Source organism: Acanthochromis polyacanthus, chromosome 6, assembly GCF_021347895.1.
Source record: "Acanthochromis polyacanthus isolate Apoly-LR-REF ecotype Palm Island chromosome 6, KAUST_Apoly_ChrSc, whole genome shotgun sequence".
NCBI lineage: Eukaryota > Metazoa > Chordata > Actinopteri > Pomacentridae > Acanthochromis > Acanthochromis polyacanthus.
In genome coordinates, this window is record NC_067118.1 from 4,107,363 (window position 1) to 4,131,355 (window position 23,993).

Genomic DNA, 23,993 nt, shown 5'->3' on the forward strand with positions numbered 1-23,993 from the left:
CAAAGGTTCTATTTAATCACAGTTCAGGTGTAGTTTTAAACTCTCCACAGTAGAGGGCACATCCAGCTCTGGATCAGTGCTGGATGGATCTGTTTAATTGTAACACATTTTTGTCTCTGCTTTGACTGCAGCCATTTGTGAAAACAATGAACAGCTTTTGACTCTCTCACCTCTTCCTTGTATTTGTTGATGTAGAAGTAGAGCTCACTGAGCGCGCTCAGCGTGTTGAACTCGTTGCCGTGGAGACGGGACTGCTCCACCAGGTAGGCATCCATGTCCTGATCGCTGATGCTGGGCATCTTTGCAATATCCCTGTAGTACCTGCAGGACACGGATAGCAGTGACCAAATTCAGACTTTAACATATCACCAAGCTAATGTGAAGATTGGCTAGCATGCTAGCTTCCTCTCCACCTCACACTCATCATTTTATATTTCAGCCTGACAACATTTTTGCGTGTTCGTCTACATACAGCTCTTGTAGTTGTCATCTACACTACATTAACTGATGAACATGTTAGCTTCATCTCCATTCAGTTGTGAGTTTTATATGCAAGTTTTAGTATTTAGCATGTTAGCTGGCTTTTGACCTAGATAATTAGTTTCAAGTTTGAAGCATGTTAGCTAGATAAAATACTTAGTTTGAATGTTCGCTATGAACAGCACATGTTAATTAGTTGCATGTAAGCTATCCCTCAATCCAGCTTACACAGTTTTATTGAATATATATAATTCATTAGCTTGCTTGCTACAAACAGCACATATAACTTAGTTAGCATGTTAGCTACAAACATTCCACCCAGCTCAAATAGTATGGTTGCACATTTATTTATTAGTTAGCATGTTAGCTACAAACATTCCATTATTTACTAGTTAGCATGTTGGATACCTTTCCACTCAGATCACGTAGCTTGGTCGTACATTTATTTATCAGCTAGCATGTTAGCTACCTCACCACCAGCTCACACAGCTTGGTTGTACATTTGTCTATAGTTAGCTATGAACACTCCATTATAAATTTGTTAGTATGTTAGCAACCTCTCCACCAAGATCACATAGCTTGGTTTTACATTTGTCTATTAGTTAGCATGTTAGCTATGAACACTCCATTATAAATTAGCTAGCATGCTAGCTACCTCTCCACCCAGCTCTTGTAGTTGGGGATGTCTTTAGCATAGAGCAGCTTGTTGGACGGTGAGTCTTTGCCAAGCCGGTGTTCAGACGTCGAGCAGGAGTCCATGAAGGTCTGAGCGACGACCGACAGGCAGGCGTCAGTGATGCTGCTCTTGTGGATGTCGAACACGAACTGAGGGTTCTTGATGACATTGACCCAGAACCTGAGAGGAAGGCTGAGAACAGAGATGGTTTGTTAGAAACATTCATCTCGTTTGAAAACTCTTCCATCCTGTGATTTTCTCTCACCAGTTGCTCTTCCAGGTGTGTCGGACGTCCGGGTCGCTGATCTGACGCTTGTCGGCCTGCTCGTCCAGGAAGTCAAACATGTATTTTATAGCCAATGGGAGCGCAGATCCGCGATGGGCGGTGCTAAACACCGTCTCAAACAGGTCGTCCACAAACTTCTGCAGTGTCCCCTGGTGGTGGGAGGACCAACATGCAGGATTAGATATTTAAAGAAGAAAGTCTCAGTTTGAACCAGATGATGTCTTTCTGTAAAAAAAAATTCTACTGTTTAAACCCAAAACACAAACAGAACCAGGACCAGAACCAGAACCAGAAACACAGTGTGAACCACAGATGTACACCAGTGGTTTCTCAGTAAAACTCGTTTATCCATGACACAAGTAAAGACCAGTAAGCAACATTTTGGTTGGTTGTGTTGTGGTTGTGTTGCAAATGTGGTGCATTGTGTTGTGTTGTAGTTGTGTTGTAGTTGTGTTTTGTTGTAGTTGTGTTATAGTTGTGTTACCTTGGTGGCCAGCAGGCGGGTCAGGTAGATCTCAGAGACCATCTTGCTGCCTCGGTCTCCTTCCCTCTGGTCGCTGTGCTCGTGGTTCTTCACCAGGTGCCAAAGTTTAGTTCCTGAAAATAACAACAGCAACAACAACCACACAACATCCTGGATTATCAACCAGACGGACGTTTGACATGTGTCTTTCTGTGATCAGACAGTATTTCATTATTATTATTATTATTATTATTGGTACTGTAACCCAAGAGCTCCTTCATTTTGTGGGATCATCAGATTGTTTGGTTTCTCTTTAGAACTCTCTCAGGTCTTTGCTGACTACCTGAAGTACAACAGAAAATCTTGACAGAGACTGTATTAGTACTCCCACTGGCGTAGTAATACTACTCCTACCTGTGCAGTATCCATATTCCTACAAGTGCAGTAATAGTACTCCTACATGTGTAGTACTAGTAGTACTAGTAGTTCTACCTATGTAGTACTAATGGCACTAGTAGTCCTATCTATGTAGTACTAGGTAGTACCAGTACTCCTACCTGTGCAGTGCTAGGTAGTATTAGTTCTCCTACCTATGTAGTACTAGGTAGTAGTAGTAGTCCTATCTATGTAGTACTAGTAGTACTAGTAGTCCTACTTGTGTAGGACTAGGTAGTACTAGTACTCCTACCTGTGTGGTACTGAGTAGTGCTAGTAGTCCTACCTATGTAGTACTAATATTCCTACCAGTGCAGTACTAGTAGAACTAGTAGTCCTAACTGTGTATCACTAGTAGTATTAGTGGTCCTACCTGTGTATTACTAACAGTATTAGGTAGTACTAGTACTCCTACGTGTTTAGTACTAATGGTATAATACTAATACTAGGCAGCACTATTACTACTACCTGTGTAGTATTAATAGTACTAGTAGTACCAATACTCCTACCTGTGTAGTACTAATAGTATTAGTAGTACCAGCACTCCTACTTCTGTAGTATAAATAGTACTAAGTCTACCCCTCCTGCCTGTGTATTACTGACAGTACTACGTAGTACTACTACTCCTACCTGTGTAGTAGCAATAGTGCTTAGTAGCACTCCTACCTGTCTCCTGGTCGGGGGTGATCATGGGGGCTCTGGATCTCAGGCTGTCTGGGCTGCTGGACGTCCTCAGCAGAGACTCTGGAGGAACAGAGGACAGGTGAGCGCCCTCCTGTGGCCTGTAAAGGGTTAACACTGATCAATACGATCAATACTGATGAAGAGTGATGGCTTCTGTACCGTATCTGCTCAGCGATCTGGTAAAGGTGAAGGAGTTGGCGATGTTGTAGGCAGAAACCTGCTTCTGGACCAGCGCCACCAGCGAGCCATCGGTTACCTAGCAACACAGAGCGACAGCATCAATCAGCTGACTAATCACCGGCTCTGGCCCCGCCCCCACGGAGAAGGAGCTCAACTCACTTCTGATTCAGTTCCACGATTGCTCTGCAGCTGCTGTCAAAGCCTCATTTATTAGAATTAATGAAGTGGAACTCAGTACACAACCATTAATTATCATAAAGTACACGTTAACATTCACACTGTCTCATAAAGTACACATTAACATTCACACTGTCTCATAAAGTACAAGTTAACATTCACACGGTCTCATGAAGTACACGTTAATATTCACACACTGTCTCATAAAGTACACGTTAACATTCACACTGTTTCATAAAGTACACGTTAACATTCACACACTGTCTCATGAAGTACACGTTAATATTCACACACTGTTTCATAAAGTACACGTTAACATTCTCACACAGTCTCATGAAGTACACGTTAACATTCACACATGGGCTCACACATGTTTGTACTTCTATCTTAGTGAGGACATCCATAGGCGTAATGCATTTCCTAGAGCCTTACCTTAACCATCACAACTGATTGCCTAAACTTAATCCTTACCCTTAACCCTAACCAAACCTCAATTCATACCTGTTCTCTAAAAACAAGTCTTCACCATCAAACATGGCTGTTTCAAAGTGAGGACCGGCCGAAATGTCCTCACTTTGTAAAAATGTCCTCACTTTGATAGTTAAATGCAGAAAATGGTACTCACCATGTAGCAAGTACAAGAACATAAAGTACACGTTAACATTCACACACGGGCTCATAAAGTACACATTAACATTCACACACAGTTTCATAAAGTACAAGTTAACATTCACACAGTGTCTCATAAAGTACACGTTAACGTTCACACAGTCTCATAAAGTACAAGTTAACATCCACACACGGTCTTATAAAGTACACGTTATCATTCACACAGTTTCATAAAGTACACGTTAACATTCACATTGTCTCATAAAGTACAAGTTAACATTCACACACAGTCTTATAAAGTACACATTAACATTCACACAGTCTCAAAGTACACGTTAACATTCACACAGTCTCATAAAGTGCAAGTTAACATTCACACACAGCCTCATAAAGAACACGTTAACATTCACACACAGTTTCATAAAGTACAAGTTAACATTCACACACGGTCTTATAAAGTACACGTTATCATTCACACACAGTTTCATAAAGTACACGTTAACATTCACATTGTCTCATAAAGTACAAGTTAACATTCACACAGTCTCATAAAGTACACGTTAACATTCACACAGTCTCATAAAGTACAAGTTAACATTCACACACAGCCTCATAAAGAACACGTTAACATTCACACACAGTTTCATAAAGTACAAGTTAACATTCACATTGTCTTATAAAGTACACGTTAACATTCACACAGTCTCATAAAGTACACGTTAACATTCACTCAGTCTCATAAAGTACAAGTTAACATTCACACACAGCCTCATAAAGAACACGTTAACATTCACACACAGTTTCATAAAGTACAAGTTAACATTCACACACGGTCTTATAAAGTACACGTTATCATTCACACACAGTTTCATAAAGTACACGTTAACATTCACATTGTCTCATAAAGTAGAAGTTAACATTCACACACAGTCTCATAAAGTACATGTTAACACTCACACACAGTCTTATAAAGTACACGTTAACATTCACACTGTCTCATAAAGTACAAGTTAACATTCACAGTTTCATAAAGTACATGCTAACATTCACACAGTCTCAAAGTACACGCTAACATTCACACACGGGCTCATAAAGTACAAGCTAACATTCACACACAGTTTCATAAAGTACATGTTAACATTCACAGTTTCATAAAGTACACGTTATCATTCACACAGTTTCATAAAGTACACGCTAACATTCACACTGTCTCATAAAGTACACGTTAACAGTCACACAGTTTCATAAAATACATGTTAACATTCACACACAGTTTCATTAAGTACACGTTAACATTCACACACGGTTTCATAAAGTACACGTTATCATTCACACAGTTTCATAAAGTACAAGTTAACATTCACACACTGTCTCATAAAGTACACGTTAACATTCATACAGTCTCATGAAGTACACGTTAACATTCACACACGGGCTCATAAAGTACATGTTATCATTCACACAGTTTCATAAAGTACACATTATCATTCACACACTGTCTCATAAAGTACACGTTATCATTCACACACTGTCTCATAAAGTCCACGTTAACATTCACACATATTATATTATACTCTACTATATTATATGAATTTACATTTTAGCAAATTATCATACATTATCATATTCTATGTTATTTATGATAAATATATCATTTATAATACATTTCATTAAAGTACCTTAAAATAGAATTTAATATTACTTTATATAATACTGTGCTATATTATTATGAAATTACATTTTTAATTACATTACAACATATTGTCATGATGCATAAAACAGAAAAATACATTACTTCATACTTTTACTTCTATTTTAATAAATTACTGCACATATCAGTATCATGTATGTCGTATTACACTATATCATAAATTCTAACATAATATATACTGCTTAACTACATTACATTTTTATTAACACCAAAAAACTGTAATATGTTGCTATATTATAATATAATGTGTTGTATTCTACTATATTACATTATATCAAACCGTGTTTCATTAAAAATACTATATTATTATTTAGATATTATTATAACCCTTTGCTAAGAAGAGGTGAGCTTTGTTACTCAATGCATATTTAGCTCTTTATAAAGATTTTTATTTCAGTTTCTCTGATGTTGTTTAAAAAAACAATAATTAAATATCAGTATGATGGTTATTAAGGTGAAGTTTTACCAAACAGCTGTAAAACTACATACGGAGCAGGTAGAAAAGATTTCAGTTTCAGTCTTTGAGTTTTCCTGGAGTTAGCCAGGTGCTGCAAACCTTCAGGTGTTACAGATGATGACCCGCTACCTCGTTAAAAACAGGTGATGACCCGTTACCTGGTTAAAGACAGGTGATGATCCGTTACCTCGTTAAAGACAGGTGATGACCCGTTACCTGGTTCAAGACAAGTGATGAGCCATTACCTGGTTCAAGACAAGTGATGAGCCATTACCTGGTTAAAGACAGGTGAATGTTACCTGGTAATGAGCCAAAGTGTTCAGTCGTTTCCAGTCGCTCTCGATCTTCGTCGTCACGTCTTCGTCCTGCAGGATAATTCTGGTCAGTCGACCCTGACGCCACTCTGACAACACAAACACACACAAACACACACTGTTAGCATGTAGCCATCAGTTTTTTTTACTTGAATTTTAATTATATTTTATTGAAACTTTAAACTGATTCACTATTTTTTTAACATTTTATTGTTGTCGTTTTTTTGTCACGCAGTTTTTATTTTGTTGTGTATTTTTTGCATTTGTTGTACAGCAACATTAGTTAGTGATTAAACAGAAACAATGAAAAGTGTACAAACAAATTTTAGGATTATTTTAGCCAGGCCAGCAGAACCGTGCTACGCTGCCCTCTACAGGCAGACAGCAGCAACACCATCACTGTTTCACCAGTTTAAATTAGAAAACATTATATTTATGCCCCTAAAGCTGATTATTAACCAATAACAGCATTGTTAGCTTACAATAAGCTAACTGTTGGCCTTGGAAATAGTGCTAAACTACCATGGTGTGTAGTAAGGTAGTTTGCTACATGCTAACATTAGCAGCCTACATTAGCAGTTGTTTTTGTTGTATGTTTTTTGTATTTGTTGTACTTTATTTTGTAAAACTATTTTCAAAGTGTACAAACAAACTATATGAATATTTTAGCCATGCTAGTAGCACCATACTACACTGCTCTCTACTGGCAGATAGCAGCATCAGCATCACTGTTTGACTGGTTTATGTTATAAAGCATTATTTCTATGCTCCTGAAGCTGATTAATTACCAATGACAACGTTGCTAGCTAACAATAAGCTAATTGTTGGCCTTGGAGGTAGTGCTAAGCTAGCATGGTGTGTGTGTAGTCAGCTAGATTGCTGCATGTTAACACTAGCAGGGTAGAAGTTTATCTAGTTCCCAACATTTTAGCTCTTGTAGTATTTGTAACAATTTGAAAATGAATTTAGTTTACACTTTACATTTTGTGCTTAATTTTTGTTATTTGTTTAATTTTTTTATTTATTTTTATTTTTTAGGTACTATTCCTTGGCATACACTGAGACGCTTTGCATTTTGTACTTTGTATTTGTTTTCCATTGACTACGTTTATATGCAGTCAATAACCCTTTCATAACCGGAATATTAGCAATAACCCGGTTGCGTACGGCCATGTAAACACCTGCAAGAACCCGAATATGCTCAGATTCCGGTTTTTAAAAACCCGAATAAGACCCCTGGGTTACTCCTTTCCTAACCCGAATATCTCGTAATATAAACGCGCATCGGAATATCCCCATAGAAAGAAACACTAATTTGTGTTCTGCGCATGTTTCATCCGAAAGGAATCTTGATCTTTTGAGTACGGCACTACTTGTATGCCGCGTCTGGCGCGCGACCCACCGGAAATACGCAATTTGCGTCATGACGTTGTCTGTGTGTCCCGGTTTGGATGGGAACATCCCAATTGATTACGCTCATCATTTTAACAGGAGTAACTCTGTCTGTTTAGGCATGTAAACGGGTTATTCCAAATGTTTCAGAAACCGGAATATTGACCTTAACCCAAATATTAATGGCATATAAACTTAGTCCCTGTTTCTGTTTAATCACTAATCTCTCTGTAACTGTGTATATTTCACTAACCTGGTTATTGTACTCTGGCAAAACTAAGTGCTAAGCCGAATGCTAACTAGCCTATGCTAAGGTAGGCTAGTTAGCAATTAGCCTGTCCAGCGTTTTATTTTCTCCATTATGTTTAGATCCAGTTCTAGTTGTATTATTAATTTTAGGAACAAACACAAAGATTAGTATTTTGCTGCATGAAAACACATGAAACAATGATAAAATGTCTCCGTTAGCTTCAGGCTAAAACTGCAGTTAGCTATAAACAGTCTTGTCAGTTTTCTGCTTGTTATTTTCTGCGTTTTGATGCTGGTTTTATGTGTTTTCCTTACCGAGGTCCATGTCGTCAGCCTGAGGTCTCTGTGAAAACGGGATTCCTTTGTAAACAGCATCCAGCAGTTTGTCTTTGACCTGAGTCACCGTGTCGCAGTTCAACACCTTGACCGGTACCTCCGTCCCGGCCTCGCCCTCCGGAGGGATGCACATCAGCGTCTGATAGGAGGACAGAGTCATGTGACCGCACCACGCCATATTACACTGTGTGTATGTGTGTGTGTGTTGTATGTTACCAGCTGTTTGTAGTCGATCTGCTGCCGGATCAGTTTGTCTTCACTCAGAGAATATCGAGCTTCTCCTGTGATGGCATCAATCGGTCCTTTCTCCATCTGCTGCTTTATGGCGCAATACAGCATGAAGAGAGGCTCACCAGCACACTCCTGAAGGAAGGAAGGAAGGAAGGAAGGATGGGAGGGAGTAAGGAAGGCAGGAAGGAAGGAAGGAAGGAAGGAAGGAAGGGAGGAAGGAAGGAAAGAAGGAAGGAAGGATGGGAGGGAGGATGGAAGGGAGGAAGGAAGGAAGGAAGGATTGGAGGGAGAGAAGGAAGGAAGGAAGTAAGGAAGGGAGGAAGGAAATATAGAAGGAAGGAAGGAAGGAAGGAAGGACAGGTTAGGTTAAACTCTTTAGGATATTTCCTGTTTCCTCAGAATGAACTAATGAATAAATTAGCTGCTGCTCTGATCTGATTGGTCGCGGTCAGACGAAGCTTAACGAGCCTAACGAGGCCTGAAGAGGTCAATTAGTGAGCCGGGGGGCGGAGCAAAGATGGAGTACCTTGAGGAATCGATGCAGCAGGAAGGTGAACCAGTTGGTCAGCATCTTCTCAGCCACAGACTCCGTCCTTAAAAGGTCAACAGAGGTCAAAGGTTAGAGAGGAAGAACCCGATTGGTCAAATCAGGCTGGACAGGAAAAGCCAAATAAGGTCATCTGTGATCTTTGTTGTCATAATGATGGAAGAAGAGGACAGATAAAAGAAGACGGGAAGGAAAAGTAAACCGAGGTGTTCCAGATGTTCCAGATGTTCCACTGACCTCCTCAGCAGCAGCTTGGGATGGTTCCGGTTCTCCAGGTTCTTCTCGATCAGGTCGGCCAGCAGCTGCTTCAGCACCACCGTAGCGTACTCCATCCGGCCCTGATGCACAAATCATTAATTAACCGGTCGGAACTGGTGCTGATTAATGTCTAATTATCAGAGTTAATTAATCAGTGACCAGCAGGAATAATCAGCCGCTAAACATAAAATAAATATATCATAAACCAAATACAAAAAGATCTATTAACTTGTTTTTGACATTCAAAAAATGTATTGATATTTTAAACACAAATATTAATATAACAGCTTTAAGTTGACTTTTAACAGCATTTATAATTTTCAGTCAATCAAGTTTGTCCATTAGCAGCATTTAAATGCCACAGACACACTAACAGTCACTGTACACATGCATTAGCCAACATTTTTAGCAGCAGTATTAGCATTGTTACTAGCAGTGTCATTAACAGGAGTAGTAGCAGTGTTACTGCCATCAGTACTAGCAGTATGATTGGCTGCATTAAGTGCAGCACTATTGGAATTGTTTTTATCAGCAGAATAATTAGCACCATTATTAGCAGCTCTATGATTAGCAGCATCAAAAAAAGCTTTATTAGCAGTGTGATTAGCACAATGCTTAGCAGCAGTATTACCAGTGTTATTACCAACAGCATTAGCAGCATTATTGGCAGAACTATTAGCATTATGATTAGTGGTGTTACTAGCATTTTTACTACCAGTATTAGCAGTGTAATAAGCAGAAGTATTAAGAGCATGATTAGTAGTATCATTAGCAGTATTATTGGCAACGGTGTTAGCAGCATTCTGAGCAGCAATATCAGCAGTATGATTAGCAGTGTTATGACGAACAGCATTAGCAGCAGTGTTAGCAGTGTTATTAGCAGTTAGCAGTTTCAGTAGTAGCATTATTAGAATTATCTACTAGCAGTATTAGCAGTAGAATCAGTAACAGCATTAGCAGTGTTATTAGCAATACCAGCAGTATTTGCAGTATTATAATCAGTATGATTACCAGTTTGATTAGAAATGTTATTACCAACAGTATTGGCAGTGTAATTAGCATTATGATTAGCGGTGTGATTTGAATTATTACTACCAGTATTTGCAGTATGATTAGCAGTATTATTAACAGTATGATTAGCAGTGTTTTTAGCACTGTTACGAGCAATGTTTTTAGTGGTGTAATTAGCATTATGATTAGCAGTATGATTAGCGGTGTGATTTGAATTATTACTACCAGTATTAGGAGTATGATTAGCAGTATTATTAACAGTATGATTAGCAGTGTTTTTAGCACTGTTACTAGCAATGTTTTTAGTGGTGTAATTAGCATTATGATTAGCAGTATGATTAGCGGTGTGATTTGAATTATTACTACCAGTATTTGCAGTATGATTAGCAGCGTTTTTAGCGGTGTTGTTAGCAGCTACCTGCAGCGCGGCCATCAGCAGCGAGGCCACGTTGCCACGGTCCCTCATGGAGAAAGATCTCTGGGCCTCCAGTGTGTGGATGAAGGTCAACAGGAACATTTTGTTGTTCAGCAGCTGGCTGAAGAGTCGTAGAGCTTTTTCCACATTAGCTGGAGACTAAAGAGAAGACGTACAGTCACACTCTGGTCCTGCTAAAGACTCCTGTCAGAGGCGACATATACAACCGGACCAGAACCAAGACCAGAACCAGGACAAGAACCAAGAGATGAGCCTGAGATTAACCTCCGTAAACTTGACTAAATCTGAACAAACTTGAATGAACCTGAATAAAAATAAGTAAACATAATTAACCCAGATTAAACCTAATTAAACTGTGCTAAGCTCCACCCCCTGCGGTCCTACGTACGTCCAGCTCCTTTAGGACGGGATGCTCCTCGATTCCTGGGAACATCACCCTCATGGTGTACGTCCGATACTCCAAGAAAGGAATCTTCACGCCATCCATGTCGTTGGTCAGTTCCTGGATGTCCGTCTGAAGTTCAGCGAAGGCTAAAGGAGGCGAGGAAACATGGTCACTGAAGGAAGGAAGGAAGGAAGGAAGGAAGGAAGGAAGGAAGGAAAGAAGGAAGGAAGAAGATGAAGGAATGAAGTAAAGAAGGAAGGAAGGAAGGAAGAATGGAAGGAAGGAAGGAGATGAAGGTATGAAGTAAAGATGGAAGGAGATGAAGGAAGGAAGGAAAGAAGGAAGAAAGGAAGGAAGGAAGGAAGGAAGGAAAGAAGGAACAAAAGAGGGAAGGAAGAAATCAAAAAGGAAGGAAGGAAGGAAGAATGGAAGGAAGGAAGGAAGAAGATGAAGGAAGGAAGGAGATGAAGGATGAAGAAAGCAGCACCGACCCTCTTTGCACTCTAGCGCCACCCGACTCTCCAGGTTGTCCATCTGCAGCTGCAGCCGTTTGAGCGTTCGGTCGGCATCGCGGGTTTTCCTCTTGTAGGCAATGAGCACAGCGATGATGGCGATGAGCAGCACACCGCCGCCCGCCCCGATACCGATGATGGCAGGCAGCGTGAGGGCGGAGTCAGAGTAGATGTGGAGCGTGCCCGGTGAGTACTCCAGACCACCAACCAGGATCTGAGTGGAAACATGGAGGGAAAACATCTAAATATCTACAGGAAGTATTCACCTCCACTTTTACTGCTTTTTCAACATTGAATCAGTGTCAGTTTACTTTGGATATTTGGCCAACAAACAAAAAGACTCTTTAATGTCAAAATGATCATGATGCTGCCACCACCGTGCTTCACATCATGATGTTGCCTCCACCATGCTTCATATCATGATGCTGCCACCACCATGCTTCACATCATGATGCTACCTCCACCATGCTTCACATCATGATGCTGCCTCCACCATGCTTCACATCATGATGCTGCCTCCACCATGCTTCACATCATGATGCTGCCTCCACCATGCTTCACATCATGATGCTGCCTCCACCATGCTTCTCAGTGGGGATGGTGTGTTTTTGATAATGTTCAGTGTTTGGTGTCCATCAAACATATCATCTAGTCTGATGGACATAAAGCTCCATCCTGGTCTCCTCAGACCAAAGAACCTTCTTCCAGGTGTCTTCAGAGTCTCCACGTCTTCTGGTGAACTCTAGTCCAGATTTAATTGGAGCTTTTTCTATCAGAGTCTTTCTCTTCGTCTCCATGAAGCTTTGACTGGTGAAGTACAGACAACAGTTGTATGAACAGTCTCTCCTATCTCAGCTGCTGAAGCTCCCTCTCTAGTCTCTTTCTTCTTGGTCTCTCAGTTCTTGAGGACGTCGTGCTCTAGTCAGATATATTCATGTTCCATCTTCCTTCCATTTCTTAATGATGGATTTAACTGGACTCCAAGAGATCTTCCGGAACTTGGAAATGTTCTTGTATCCTGACTGATGCTTTTGAACAACCGCTGTAAAGCACTTTGATTTGAAAGTGCTATATAAATAAAGTTATTATTATTATTAACCTTTTCTCAGAGTTTCTTGGAGTGTTCTTTAGTCTTTATGGTGTGGTTCTACCCCGGGGGTTCTGATCCACCAGGGACTGCATCTTCCAGATATATTTCATGTTTTTAAGTTAACATGTAAGAGTCGATTTTTGTACATTCTGTTCTCTAAATCTAAATTAAATTGACCATGATTTAATTTTGAAATAACTACAAGAACTACATCAATAACTATACCTCTGTATCTTTTGTCATATCTAATTAGAAATAATTATATTAACAGGCTATTTTCTTTTAAACTTTTTCCCCAAACACCAAGATCACTACAGTGTTTGTTAAAAAAGGGTTAGTGAAAGGTTACCTTTAGGTCGTGGTTGTGTTATGTGTCCATGTAAGCCGGCGTAAAGTCCTCAGAAGTGATGGAACAGAACTCAGTGTGTGTCCCTCTCTGATCTGTGATATCAGACCAATTACCCATGACTCCCTGCAGCTGAATGTAATGACTTTCACCTTTAAGAAGACCTCCTCCTGCTCCTCCTGCTCCTCTGTTCCTTCTGAATCTGAATCCTGACTCTCAGGTGTGTCTAAAAACAGCTTCTGGAACTGAGATAGAATCACTTTGAAGATATTTCACTCTGGTTTTATGTCGTTCTAATCATTAAGAGCTACTTGTCCCTCACAGATGTACAGGGCTTCAATGCTGCAAAAATATTACTGGAAGTTTTCTCAAATTAGAAAATCTTACTTGTAATTGACATGTAACTGTATTTAATTTTAGTCTTTTCTGTCTCTTTACATTTATTTTGTGTCTCTTTGTGGGTGATTTGAAGGCTTTTTTCTCTACTTCAACACTAAAACTTAACAGTCACGTCCAACAGAACTGCCTGACACTTCTTGGTCCGGTGTCCAGTTTTCCAGAGATGACGACTCCTCTTCTTGACCCTATCTCCCTGTGTTCAGTGTTATGTGTAGATTTTTGTGAACCAATCACATTCAGGTTAAAAAAGGAGGCGGGGCTAATCTCCCATCACTCACCAGAACTCGCTGTTCTCCGGTGAGATCTGGCGAATCACAGAGCAGCTGGTTCTCTGACACGGTCAGCAGGCAGGGTGACTCTCCAATCAGGACGGTGTAGTTCAGACGGATGTTTCCGGGCGCCGGCGGGATCAAGTTCTTACCCTGAAACACAAACATGTCTTTAGTCAAAACACTTTATTCTGAAACACCAGTTTTACTTCTTCTTCTTCTTCTTGTGAAGCTCACCTTTAGGATGATGGGCGAGCCCGGTTTGACTTCCAGGATCCCAGAGTTCCCCAGAGGATCGAAGGTTGGGTTTGGGTAGTGGATAAAGGGGGTGGAGTTGAGGACCAGCAGGGAGGAGACCTGGACACAACCAGAACTGGTTCAGAGTCTGGTGGGAAGCTTCCATCACAACATCGTTCTGCATCCTGAGTTCACTTTAATTCTTTCTTTCTAAACATTTTAAGATCTCACAAAAGCTCTCTGAAGTACCGCTCGGTATGAACCGAGTGCTCCAGCAGAAACAACTGGACTTGTTTTAGATCCTTAAAGCTAAAGGTTTTCTAAGTGGGTTGGGAGTTCCAGGTATTTATACTCAGCCACAAACCACACAACTCAGATGTGACAACTCAGCAACCACCCAGAAGTCAACAGTCTTGAGATTGTCAACAACCCAAGATTTTCTTGACTCCAGAGATCATCATTAAACCAAAACGTTCACATGTTCAGGACCATCAACAACCTGAGACTCACATGATTCAAGATTGCCGACAACACCAGGCTTTCATAACTTATGAACCATCAACACCCCGAGACTTCCATGTCTCAAGACAGTCAAAAACCTGATACTCGAGTATTGTCAACTACCCAAGACTTTCAAGACTTTGGACTCATCAATTAGCAGAGGAGTGCATGACTCAAGGTGTTAATGGTGGAGGGATCTCAGAACCATGTTATAAGTACCCAATAAGTCACTTAGAGATGACTGTTACAGTTTAACGCAGATGGCTTTCTTATCCCCTCTTATCTGGTTCTCATAATGCAGTCCTTCAATTCCTCCCCAGGCAGTTTAATAAGTTTATTCACCATTAACACCATGAGTCATGTGAGTCTTGGGTTATTAACAGCCCTTTAGCCATATGCGTTGGTGGTAAGAATAAAAACCTGTGACGCTTCACCAGTCAGTTAGAACTGAGAAAGCATCTAAGATGAAGATGAAAAACAAAAAAAAAAACACGTCCAGTTACCATCTAAGGAAGCAACCAAGACCTGAATAAATCTACAAAGATGTTGCCCTTTGGATGGATGGATGGATGGATGACTTTCCATCTCAGTGTTAAAACTTTTGAGTTTATTTAGATTTTTTTTGCAAATGTCACCAAGGTCTTTCTGCACCAACTTAAAATCTGAGAAAACAGATAAACTATACCGCCGTGATGTAGATACAACCAACTCCTGCTGAAGGTCAGTGATACCTGGTCGAAGATAAAGCCGAACTCATCGGGATGCAGCGCCCCCTCTGGTGGGTTAGGTTTACTGTAGATCAGACCAGGAGCTAGACAGGTCATGGTGCTGTCATTGACCACAGTGCAGAACTGCAGAGAAAAACACACCTGGTTAGGATCAGGTGTGGACAGGTGAAGGTGGGCGGAGTTCAAGTCGCCGTGAGTGTTGGTTGCATTGAAATATTGTGTCTCTATGGTAACCTTGTGTCTCTTTGTGGTTGTTTTGTGTCTCTTTGTAGTTATTGTGCAATTGTTTTGCGTCTCTTTATGACATTCTAAACTGAATGTTTCTTGCTTTTACCATCATTTCCGTAGAATAAAACCTGTATAAGTTGCAAACAGCTTGGAGTGTTGTAGTGGGTGGACATGTTGTTCTTACATTATTAGTTTCCACGCCTCCATATTTGGCTCTGATTTTGGGCTCCTGGATGGTCAGCAGGTTGGTTCCTGTTACTGTGATCACTGTGCTGCCACTGCAAACACAAACACACAATCACAAGTTAGAGATCAATGATCCTGATTGATTGATTATTGAGGGTCTGGGTCTGGAGGACTTACTTGAGGATGGTCCAGTTGGGCTCGATGCTGGTGATGGTCGGGTCCTCGGTGTAGATGTATTTGGTGTCGGAGCTCGTCACCTCGGCCCTGTCAATCATCAGACGGATGGGGGCGGGGCCAGAGCCTGTCAGGGAGGCGGGGGTGATGCAGACTATCTCCCGATTGGTCCGTCTGGGAGGAGAATATATATGAATATTACACCTGTTCTGTCTTTACCAACACATTTATTAGACTCTAACAGATCCAGACTGACTTGACAAACAGACACTCCTCCTTGTCGATGAAGACGGTGACGGAGCTGCCGGCGTCCAGGTGTCGACCCGTCACCGTCAGTCTGGTTCCCCCAGAAACGGGCCCCTTCTCCGGGCGAACACGGCTGAAACTGGGGGTCTGGAGGAATAGAACAATATTTACTCATCAAGTATTTGTATCTCACACAAGTATATCCAGTTTAAATCATATTTTTCTTATTCGCTTCATTTACCTGACAGTTTCAAGATTCTTGCATCCAAAGTTTTTCAAGGGCTAATCAAATATGAAACTTTGCAGTGGACTACTCCATTATTTTTCACATCATTCATATTGAAGTATTCATGAAGGTGGACAGTTTCTCCTTACCCCTTCAATGATTTTAATTTAGTTAAGATTGTAGTTTTCTTTGTTTTTGTTTTTTACCAGTTACAGGGTTCAAATACTTATGTGGTATGACTTTGGGATCTGGGTAAATGAAACTTTTCTTAACATTTCTGGATGCTAATTTAGTTAGAAAACTGATGCTAATGTTGTAGCAAGCAAGCTAAGAGCACAATTAATCGGTGGGGGATAGAAGTAAATATGTAGCTAGCAATCTAGACAGTTAACAGTGATTAATTGTTGTGTTTTAAAGGCAAATTTAACTCGTAAGTTGATGGTACTGTTATAGCTAGCAAGTTAAGAATGCAATTAACCGATAAGTGATAGAACCAGAAATGTAGCTAGCAAGTTAGACAGCTAACAGTCATTTATTGTTCTGTTTCAAAGGCAAATTTAATTATCAAATAGATTCTAATGTTATAGATAGAGATATAAAAGCACAACTAATTGATGGGAAAAAGCAGTCAACGTGTAGTTAGTTAGCTGGACAGCTAGCAATGATTGACAGTTGTGTTGTGAAGGTGAATTTAATAAATTAGTTGCAGTTAATGTTACATCAACCAAGCTAAAAGAACAACCAATCCATGGGGACAGTGTAAGTTGAGTTTGGTTTTGAAAACAAATTAAATTAGTAAGTTGAGGCTACTGTTATAGCTGGTGAGCTAAGACCACAATTAATTGATGGGGGATAAAACCAGATATGCAGCTATCAAGCTAGATAGCTAACAGTCATTTAGTGTTGTGTTTCAAAGGCATAAAAGTACCTTCATGCTAATGTTATAACTAGCAAGTGAAAAGCACAAGTAATCAATGGGGAAAAGTAGTCGTTGTGTAGTTAGCTGGACAGCTAAAAGTGACTGAGTAAGCAACAGCTAATGTACAGCTAGCAAGCTAAAAGCTCAATCAATCCATGGGGAAAGTATAAGTTGACTTTGGTTTTGAAGGCAAATATAATTAGTGAGTGGACAGTAATGTTATAGCTAGCAAGCTAAAAATACAACTAGTTTATGGAGAGAAATAGTGAATATATAGCTAGTTAGCTAGACAGCTAGCATTTACTAGTCACCGTTATCTAGAAAATGATCAGTACAGTGGACATCCAGGACAGTCAAGATGGCGGCTGGTGAAGTTTAAGGGGGCGTGGCCTAGACACAGTGACTCCGCCCCGTCACTTACCACGAAGGAGTACGTCTGCGTGGAAAGGGTTCGGTACTCGGCGCTGCAGACGCCGATGCAGAGTTCCACCGGACCGCCAGGTGAGTGGGGGAGGAGGGCTTCGTCCATGTTGCACACGATCCTGCAGACACACACAGAGTCAGAACACGCCTCTGACATGTTTATACGGACATGCTAACATGCTAATAGACTGACCTCTCGGCGCTGACGTACTGTGACGGTACCGGGTTGCAGCGGACACCGGCCACCTGGACGTGAGTGATTTCCTTCACCTGCAGACCCAGATTCTCCCCCTCGATGGTGACCCAAGTCCCGCCTTCCCGAGGTCCGGTCAGAGGGTCGATCTGAGGGGGCAGAGCCAGAGGTCAACAACTAATCAATAACCACAACCAGCTTAATGAATGAGCTCAGCGATGATGTTTATGTGGTTCTTACCCTGGTGATGCGTGGGTGGCTGCAGCGTAGGTTGTGTCGGCCATGGTGCATCCAGTTCTGCTCAGGTGAGGGGCAGTGCTGCCGCAGGAGACACCTGCGACTCTCCGTGCACCAACCGCATTCAAAGGTGGGCGGAGCTTTGAGACACTGACCACAGCTGGAGCGCTGAGCCTCGCATTTATAGAGCAGTGCTGCAACAACCAACAATTTACCGACGCAATAAACACCACAAATCATAACTTACATTTATGGTCCTTTAATAAAATCATAAAGTATCAGGACCATGAATAATTATAAGTAGTTTAATATACTAAAACCTTAACTGTAATTTTTAAATTACTCACATTAATTATACATAGTGTAGGATCTAACCATATAAATATTTAAATCATTTAAAGGTAAATACATACAATTAATAATAATGTAGGGTAAAATGACTAGTAAAGTTAAAGAACGTAAATAATTATAAACAGTATAACATAAACAGAACCTTGAATTAAAAAATAGAACTTTAATCTATATTTTAAAATTAAACACATGAATTTACATATTTAAATTTATAACCTTAATACTTAACTTAGTCAGATAAATACACATAAATTAATAATATTGTTGTGTAAAATGATAAGTAAAGAACAAATAATTGCTATAAATATTAAAATATTAAAATTAATCTTAATAATTCACATAATGATATAGGGACTTGTTAGGTAAATTTGTAATATTGTATGTAATCTTGTGTTTGTTGTCATAAATGTAAATTAAATATAGCCGACAGTAGGTTTTAAAGTTCTAACATAAACCATAAATGTAGATAATAAACTGTATTCTCTCATGTTTACATTTAGTTTGTGGTCTCAGTTATTTTATTTTATGCTGTTTTCCATCTGATTTGCTGTTGATTGAAATAAAAATTTAAATATTTTCACTTACTTTCACTTCACTGAAAATAAAGTAAACTGATTACATATCAGAACGTAAACTGAGCTGTAAATACAGAATACTTTAATTTTCTAATAATAAATGTTGGTTATTTTTGCTGATGTGAAGCTACACATTTCTCCACTTGCGCTTTTGTGTTTACACATAATGAACTATCAGCTTTGTTTATTCCAGCCTATTTTCAGCTTGTGTTTTTGTTCTGGTTATTACTAATGTAAACTGTAACCACTGAATAAATAAATAAAGATTTGAGAAATTGTTCGGTTTGTAATCAGAAACAGTTTTTACCTTTCATAGATGCTGGTTTGTCGATGAAGAAATCTCCGTCCCAGACGATGGAAAAATCCACGGGAAGATCGCCGGCTTCATCGCCTTCATACCAATACTGGAAAAAAACACAAACAATGATTAATGTTTAATTAGGAAATATATTTCTGTGTTATTCAGCATTAAACTGCAGGAAGGATTTTTAATTAAAGGAGAAAAATCTGACGTACAGAAGAAAGCAGCCAAATAATAAAACTACGGATTATTTTTATCACAGTTTCCAGCCAGTATTTCTGTTTATATAACTAATGATGCTACTGATTATATTTATTTAAATAATATCACTGCAGCAGAACAACAACTCCCACAGTTTACTGCAAAACTAAACACATGAAAAACAAGAAAAGTAAAAATACTGCGTTTTTACATGCGATCAGGAGTATTTTTACCTTTTAATGTAAGAAATTTGGATTAAAAAACACTGAAATGAACAAATACATAAAAATAACATTTTTATTTTGGACAACAAACATTTCTTTTTCAGTTGTTAGCAAAAGTATGTAATATTAGAAATATATTTATAGAATTTGAGGTTTGATACCTGGTTTTACATTGGTTCTGGACTGGGTAAATCTGTAATTTAACAGCTGTCATGTTAAAAAAAAGATGAAATCTGACTGCTGCAGAGGATAAATGTTAGTTTATATTAGACGTGTAAATATAGTTTGTTTTTGTAATTCTATAATAACAATAATTCCATGTGTATTAAAACACAAATAAATAATATAAAATGGGAAAATAGCTCAAATTATTTGCATCCTTTTTGACGTTTTTATCGTCCGGAATAAACTCAGCACAGATACTCTAAAAAAAAAAACCACTGAAAATGAACACACAGACACATGCGGCAGCAGAGCGGCGTTGTCATGGCGGCGGCGAACGGTTTCCACGGTAACCGCCAAAAACACCGTCATGGAAACAACATAATGGACTCAGAGCTGATCTACCTGAAGCCTTCATCTGAGGAAAATATAAGAAAAATACAGCCGGGAGAATGTCTGTGTGTGTGTGTGTGTGTGTGTGTGTGTGTGTATGTGTGTGTGTGTGTGTGTGTGTGTGTGTGTGTGTGTGTGTGTGTGTCTGTGTGTGTGTGTCTGTGTGTGTGGGGCATCAGATTATCTGGCGAGTCGAGCTGACATATTCAGGACACAGACTCTCGTGTCTTTTCAACAACTTTGGAGATGCGTTGGATTGTTCATTACGCACTCTGACTACACACACACACACACACACACACACACACACACACACGTGCATTATCACAGACACACTCCATGGAAGCAGAGAGAAGTCGAGTTTTCTGAAAGATTGAAAATCGATGTGTCTTAATGACTGGTCTGCTGCTTGTTTCATTAACTCACACACACACACACACACACACACACACACAAGCTCACATGCACACGCACAAACACACACTGATAGTTTAATTAAGAGGAGGTGGCAGCTGTATGACCTTACTTCAGCAAAAATATCTGATGTAAAAATCTACAGTACGACACCACAACACAAACACACACACTAACCACACACACACACACACACACACAAAATTAACTAATTTCATTTCATTAAGTCAGGCTTCACTTCAATGTTCCCTCCTCAGCAAAAACTGCTTCAATGTCTGTATGATCACTTTTACAGCTTTTTACCTCAAACACACAATAACTACACACACACACACACTGACTACACACACATGGGGCTGTAATTAATAAAGCATTGATATTAAAATGATCTTTTCTGCAGAGACGCAACAACGACCACATTACTCATAACCACGTGTGTTTGTCCACCTCTGTGAGGACGCATGGCGCCCACGAACGCACTGAGGGTCCTCACAAGGATAGAAACACAAGTGTGCGTGTGTTTGTGTGCAGGAGTGATGACCACACGGCTGAAATATGTGAAATACCACGACCGACTGCGAGAGGGAGAAAGATGTGTGTGTGTGTCTAATGCACTGATTTTCCATTAAAAGCAGCCAGCTGAGCCCGACGGAGGTGCATAAGTCATCCACACACACACACTGATTACACACACACACACACACACACACACACACACACACACACACACACACACACACACACACACACACACTCTAGAAATGTTTGAAAATGGAAGTGCTGCTGAACACACTCCTGATGATCCTGAACGCAGCTCTGATCTGCAGCTACAGCCGAGGACCTCACAAAGTCACTAAAACTGCTCCTGAACACAAACTGCAGTTCAACAAATGTCCACTGGAGGCTCCACCACAGAAACAGGGGCAGCTTTAAGTAACTGGTTTCAGACTGGTTGAGACCTGGTTTGAGATCTCGTTTTGGACGGGATTGAGATCACAAAACGATCACAAAGAGACACAAAACAACCATAGACACAAAAAACCATAGACACACAAAACAACCACAAAGAGACACAAAATGATCACAGAGACACAAAACTACCACAAAGAGACACAAAACAACCATAGAGACAAAACGACCACAAAGAGACACAAAACGACCACAAAGAGACACAAAACAACCATAGAGACTCAAAACGACCACAAAGAGACACAAAAAACCATAGAGACACAAAACGACCACAAAGAGACACAAAAAACCATAGAGACACAAAACGACCACAAAGAGACACAAAACACCACAGAAAGTCGTTTCACGGGACAAATTTAAAGACATCTGGAGAAAAACACCGAGGACTTCCAGGAATCTGACGAAGGTTCCACACATCTGTAGCTCAGAATCAGAAAAACTGATTTATTTAACAAACCGCAACCTTAAGCCTGCTGCACACCACGGAGGACGAGCAGGAGTGTGTGTGTGTGTGTGTGTGTGTGTGTGTGTGTGTGTGTGTGTGTGTGTGTGTTGTACTAAATGGCCAATTTCCACTGGGAATAGTAACTTAATTAAATACAGACGCACACTGACCATCTGTATGTGTGTGTTGTTGTGTGTTATAGCGGTGGTATGTCAGCGCAGTGTGTGTGTGTGTGTGTGTATGTGATGTGGCCTCACTGAAGGGAAGACAGATGAAGGACCGGAAACGAGCACGAGCAGACGAACAGTTGGTGTGTTTGTGTGTGTGTGTGTGTGTGTGTGTGTGTGTGTGTGTGTGTGTGTGTGTGTGTGTGTGTGTGTATGTGTGTGTGCACCTGGTTTTGCATCATTGTCCCCATACAGATAGCAATCCCAACAGTGGGGGAAAAGGGGAATTTTTCTTTTTAGGAAAATTGTGAAATCGTTGGAGCTTCAGGAGAAACCAACTGGACTCCTTCTGAAGGTTCTAGACAATGTTCCACCTTCATCCAAGGTTCTTCTTCAGCTCTAGCTGACTGATTGGGAGTTGCAGGGTTTTCATCCCTCCAGGTAGGGGAGGGCTGTAACTCTAGAAAATACTGGTAATGAGTTCAAATTACCCACAAAACGTATCAATAAAAACTTAGTTTTTCACCTTTATTTTGTACTTACAGTCGGCTTCTCTTGGCTACTGGCGTATTTGTGAAAACACAGATGTCATGTCGGCCATTATGAGGCCAACTGACAGTCAGTTAGTCAGTGGCTCTTTGTAATTGTTTTTGCATATTTGTGACAGTTTGATATGTTTTTGTAGCCGTTTTGTGCCTGTTTATGATCATTTTGGTTTTTGTTCTGCTGTTTTAGCAGCTGGGGCGGGTGCCTGCTCTATGGAAAACATCATGTATCGTACCGGTACCAAAAATCAAATGTCCGGCTGAACTAAAGGACTACAGACCTATTGCTCTGACCTCATACATCACGAAAAATCTGAAGCGGCTGGTTTTACGTCTACTGAGGCTTGAGGTCAAAGACAAACTCGATTCTTTGCAGTTTGCTTACAAAGAACACATTGGAGTGGATGATGCCATCCTCTTCATGCTTCACCGTGTCCTGTCTCATCTGGAGGAACCTGGAGTTTATGTGACAATCATGTTCTTTGATTTTTCAAATGCATTCAACTCCATCCAACCCACCATCCTCAAAGACAAGCTCACAGAGATGGGAGTGGATCCTTCCTGTGTTTCATGGATTACAGATTACCTGACAGGAAGGCCACAGTTTGTCAGGCTGGGGAACTGTGTTTCTGGGACATTAATGAGTAGTACTGGAGCTCCACAAGGAACAGTCCTGGCTCCATTCCTGTTCACTCTGTATACATCTGACTTCAAATACAGCACTGAGTCCTGCCACATTCAGAAATACTCTGATGACACTGCTATCGTGGCATGTATCAGAAATGGACATGAGGCTGAATACAGAGATCTGAGAAGTGCCTTCAGTGACTGGAGTCACAAAAACTGCTGCTACTCAACGCCTCAAAGACAAAGGAAATGATCATAGATTTCTGCAGATCCAAACCCCCTCTTCAGCCAGTGAACACTTGTGGACATCGAGATGGTGACATCATATAAATATTTAGGTGTCCACCTTGATAATAAGTTGGACTGGTCTACAAACGTAGACTTCATC

General features: G+C 40.3%; 1 protein-coding gene and 1 long non-coding RNA gene across 2 annotated transcripts in view; one reads left to right on the forward strand and one right to left on the reverse strand.

Annotated features, from left to right (window-relative positions):
* Positions 1–23,993, forward strand: part of LOC127534526 (uncharacterized) — a 308,994-nt gene that overhangs the window by 23,449 nt on the left and 261,552 nt on the right. The window lies entirely within an intron of this gene.
* The window catches only part of plxna3 (plexin A3), a 140,536-nt gene that overhangs the window by 9,097 nt on the left and 107,446 nt on the right, over positions 1–23,993 (reverse strand). The window contains 24 exon segments of the mRNA XM_051949856.1: positions 171–321; positions 1,136–1,348; positions 1,422–1,591; positions 1,927–2,039; positions 3,007–3,084; positions 3,184–3,280; positions 6,458–6,561; positions 8,429–8,588; positions 8,666–8,812; positions 9,207–9,273; positions 9,465–9,565; positions 10,915–11,070; positions 11,321–11,463; positions 11,809–12,043; positions 13,943–14,086; positions 14,171–14,290; positions 15,403–15,522; positions 15,812–15,905; positions 15,991–16,161; positions 16,244–16,380; positions 17,800–17,920; positions 17,995–18,143; positions 18,235–18,425; positions 19,465–19,561. Coding sequence (XP_051805816.1) covers positions 171–321; positions 1,136–1,348; positions 1,422–1,591; positions 1,927–2,039; positions 3,007–3,084; positions 3,184–3,280; positions 6,458–6,561; positions 8,429–8,588; positions 8,666–8,812; positions 9,207–9,273; positions 9,465–9,565; positions 10,915–11,070; positions 11,321–11,463; positions 11,809–12,043; positions 13,943–14,086; positions 14,171–14,290; positions 15,403–15,522; positions 15,812–15,905; positions 15,991–16,161; positions 16,244–16,380; positions 17,800–17,920; positions 17,995–18,143; positions 18,235–18,425; positions 19,465–19,561 — 3,279 coding nt within the window.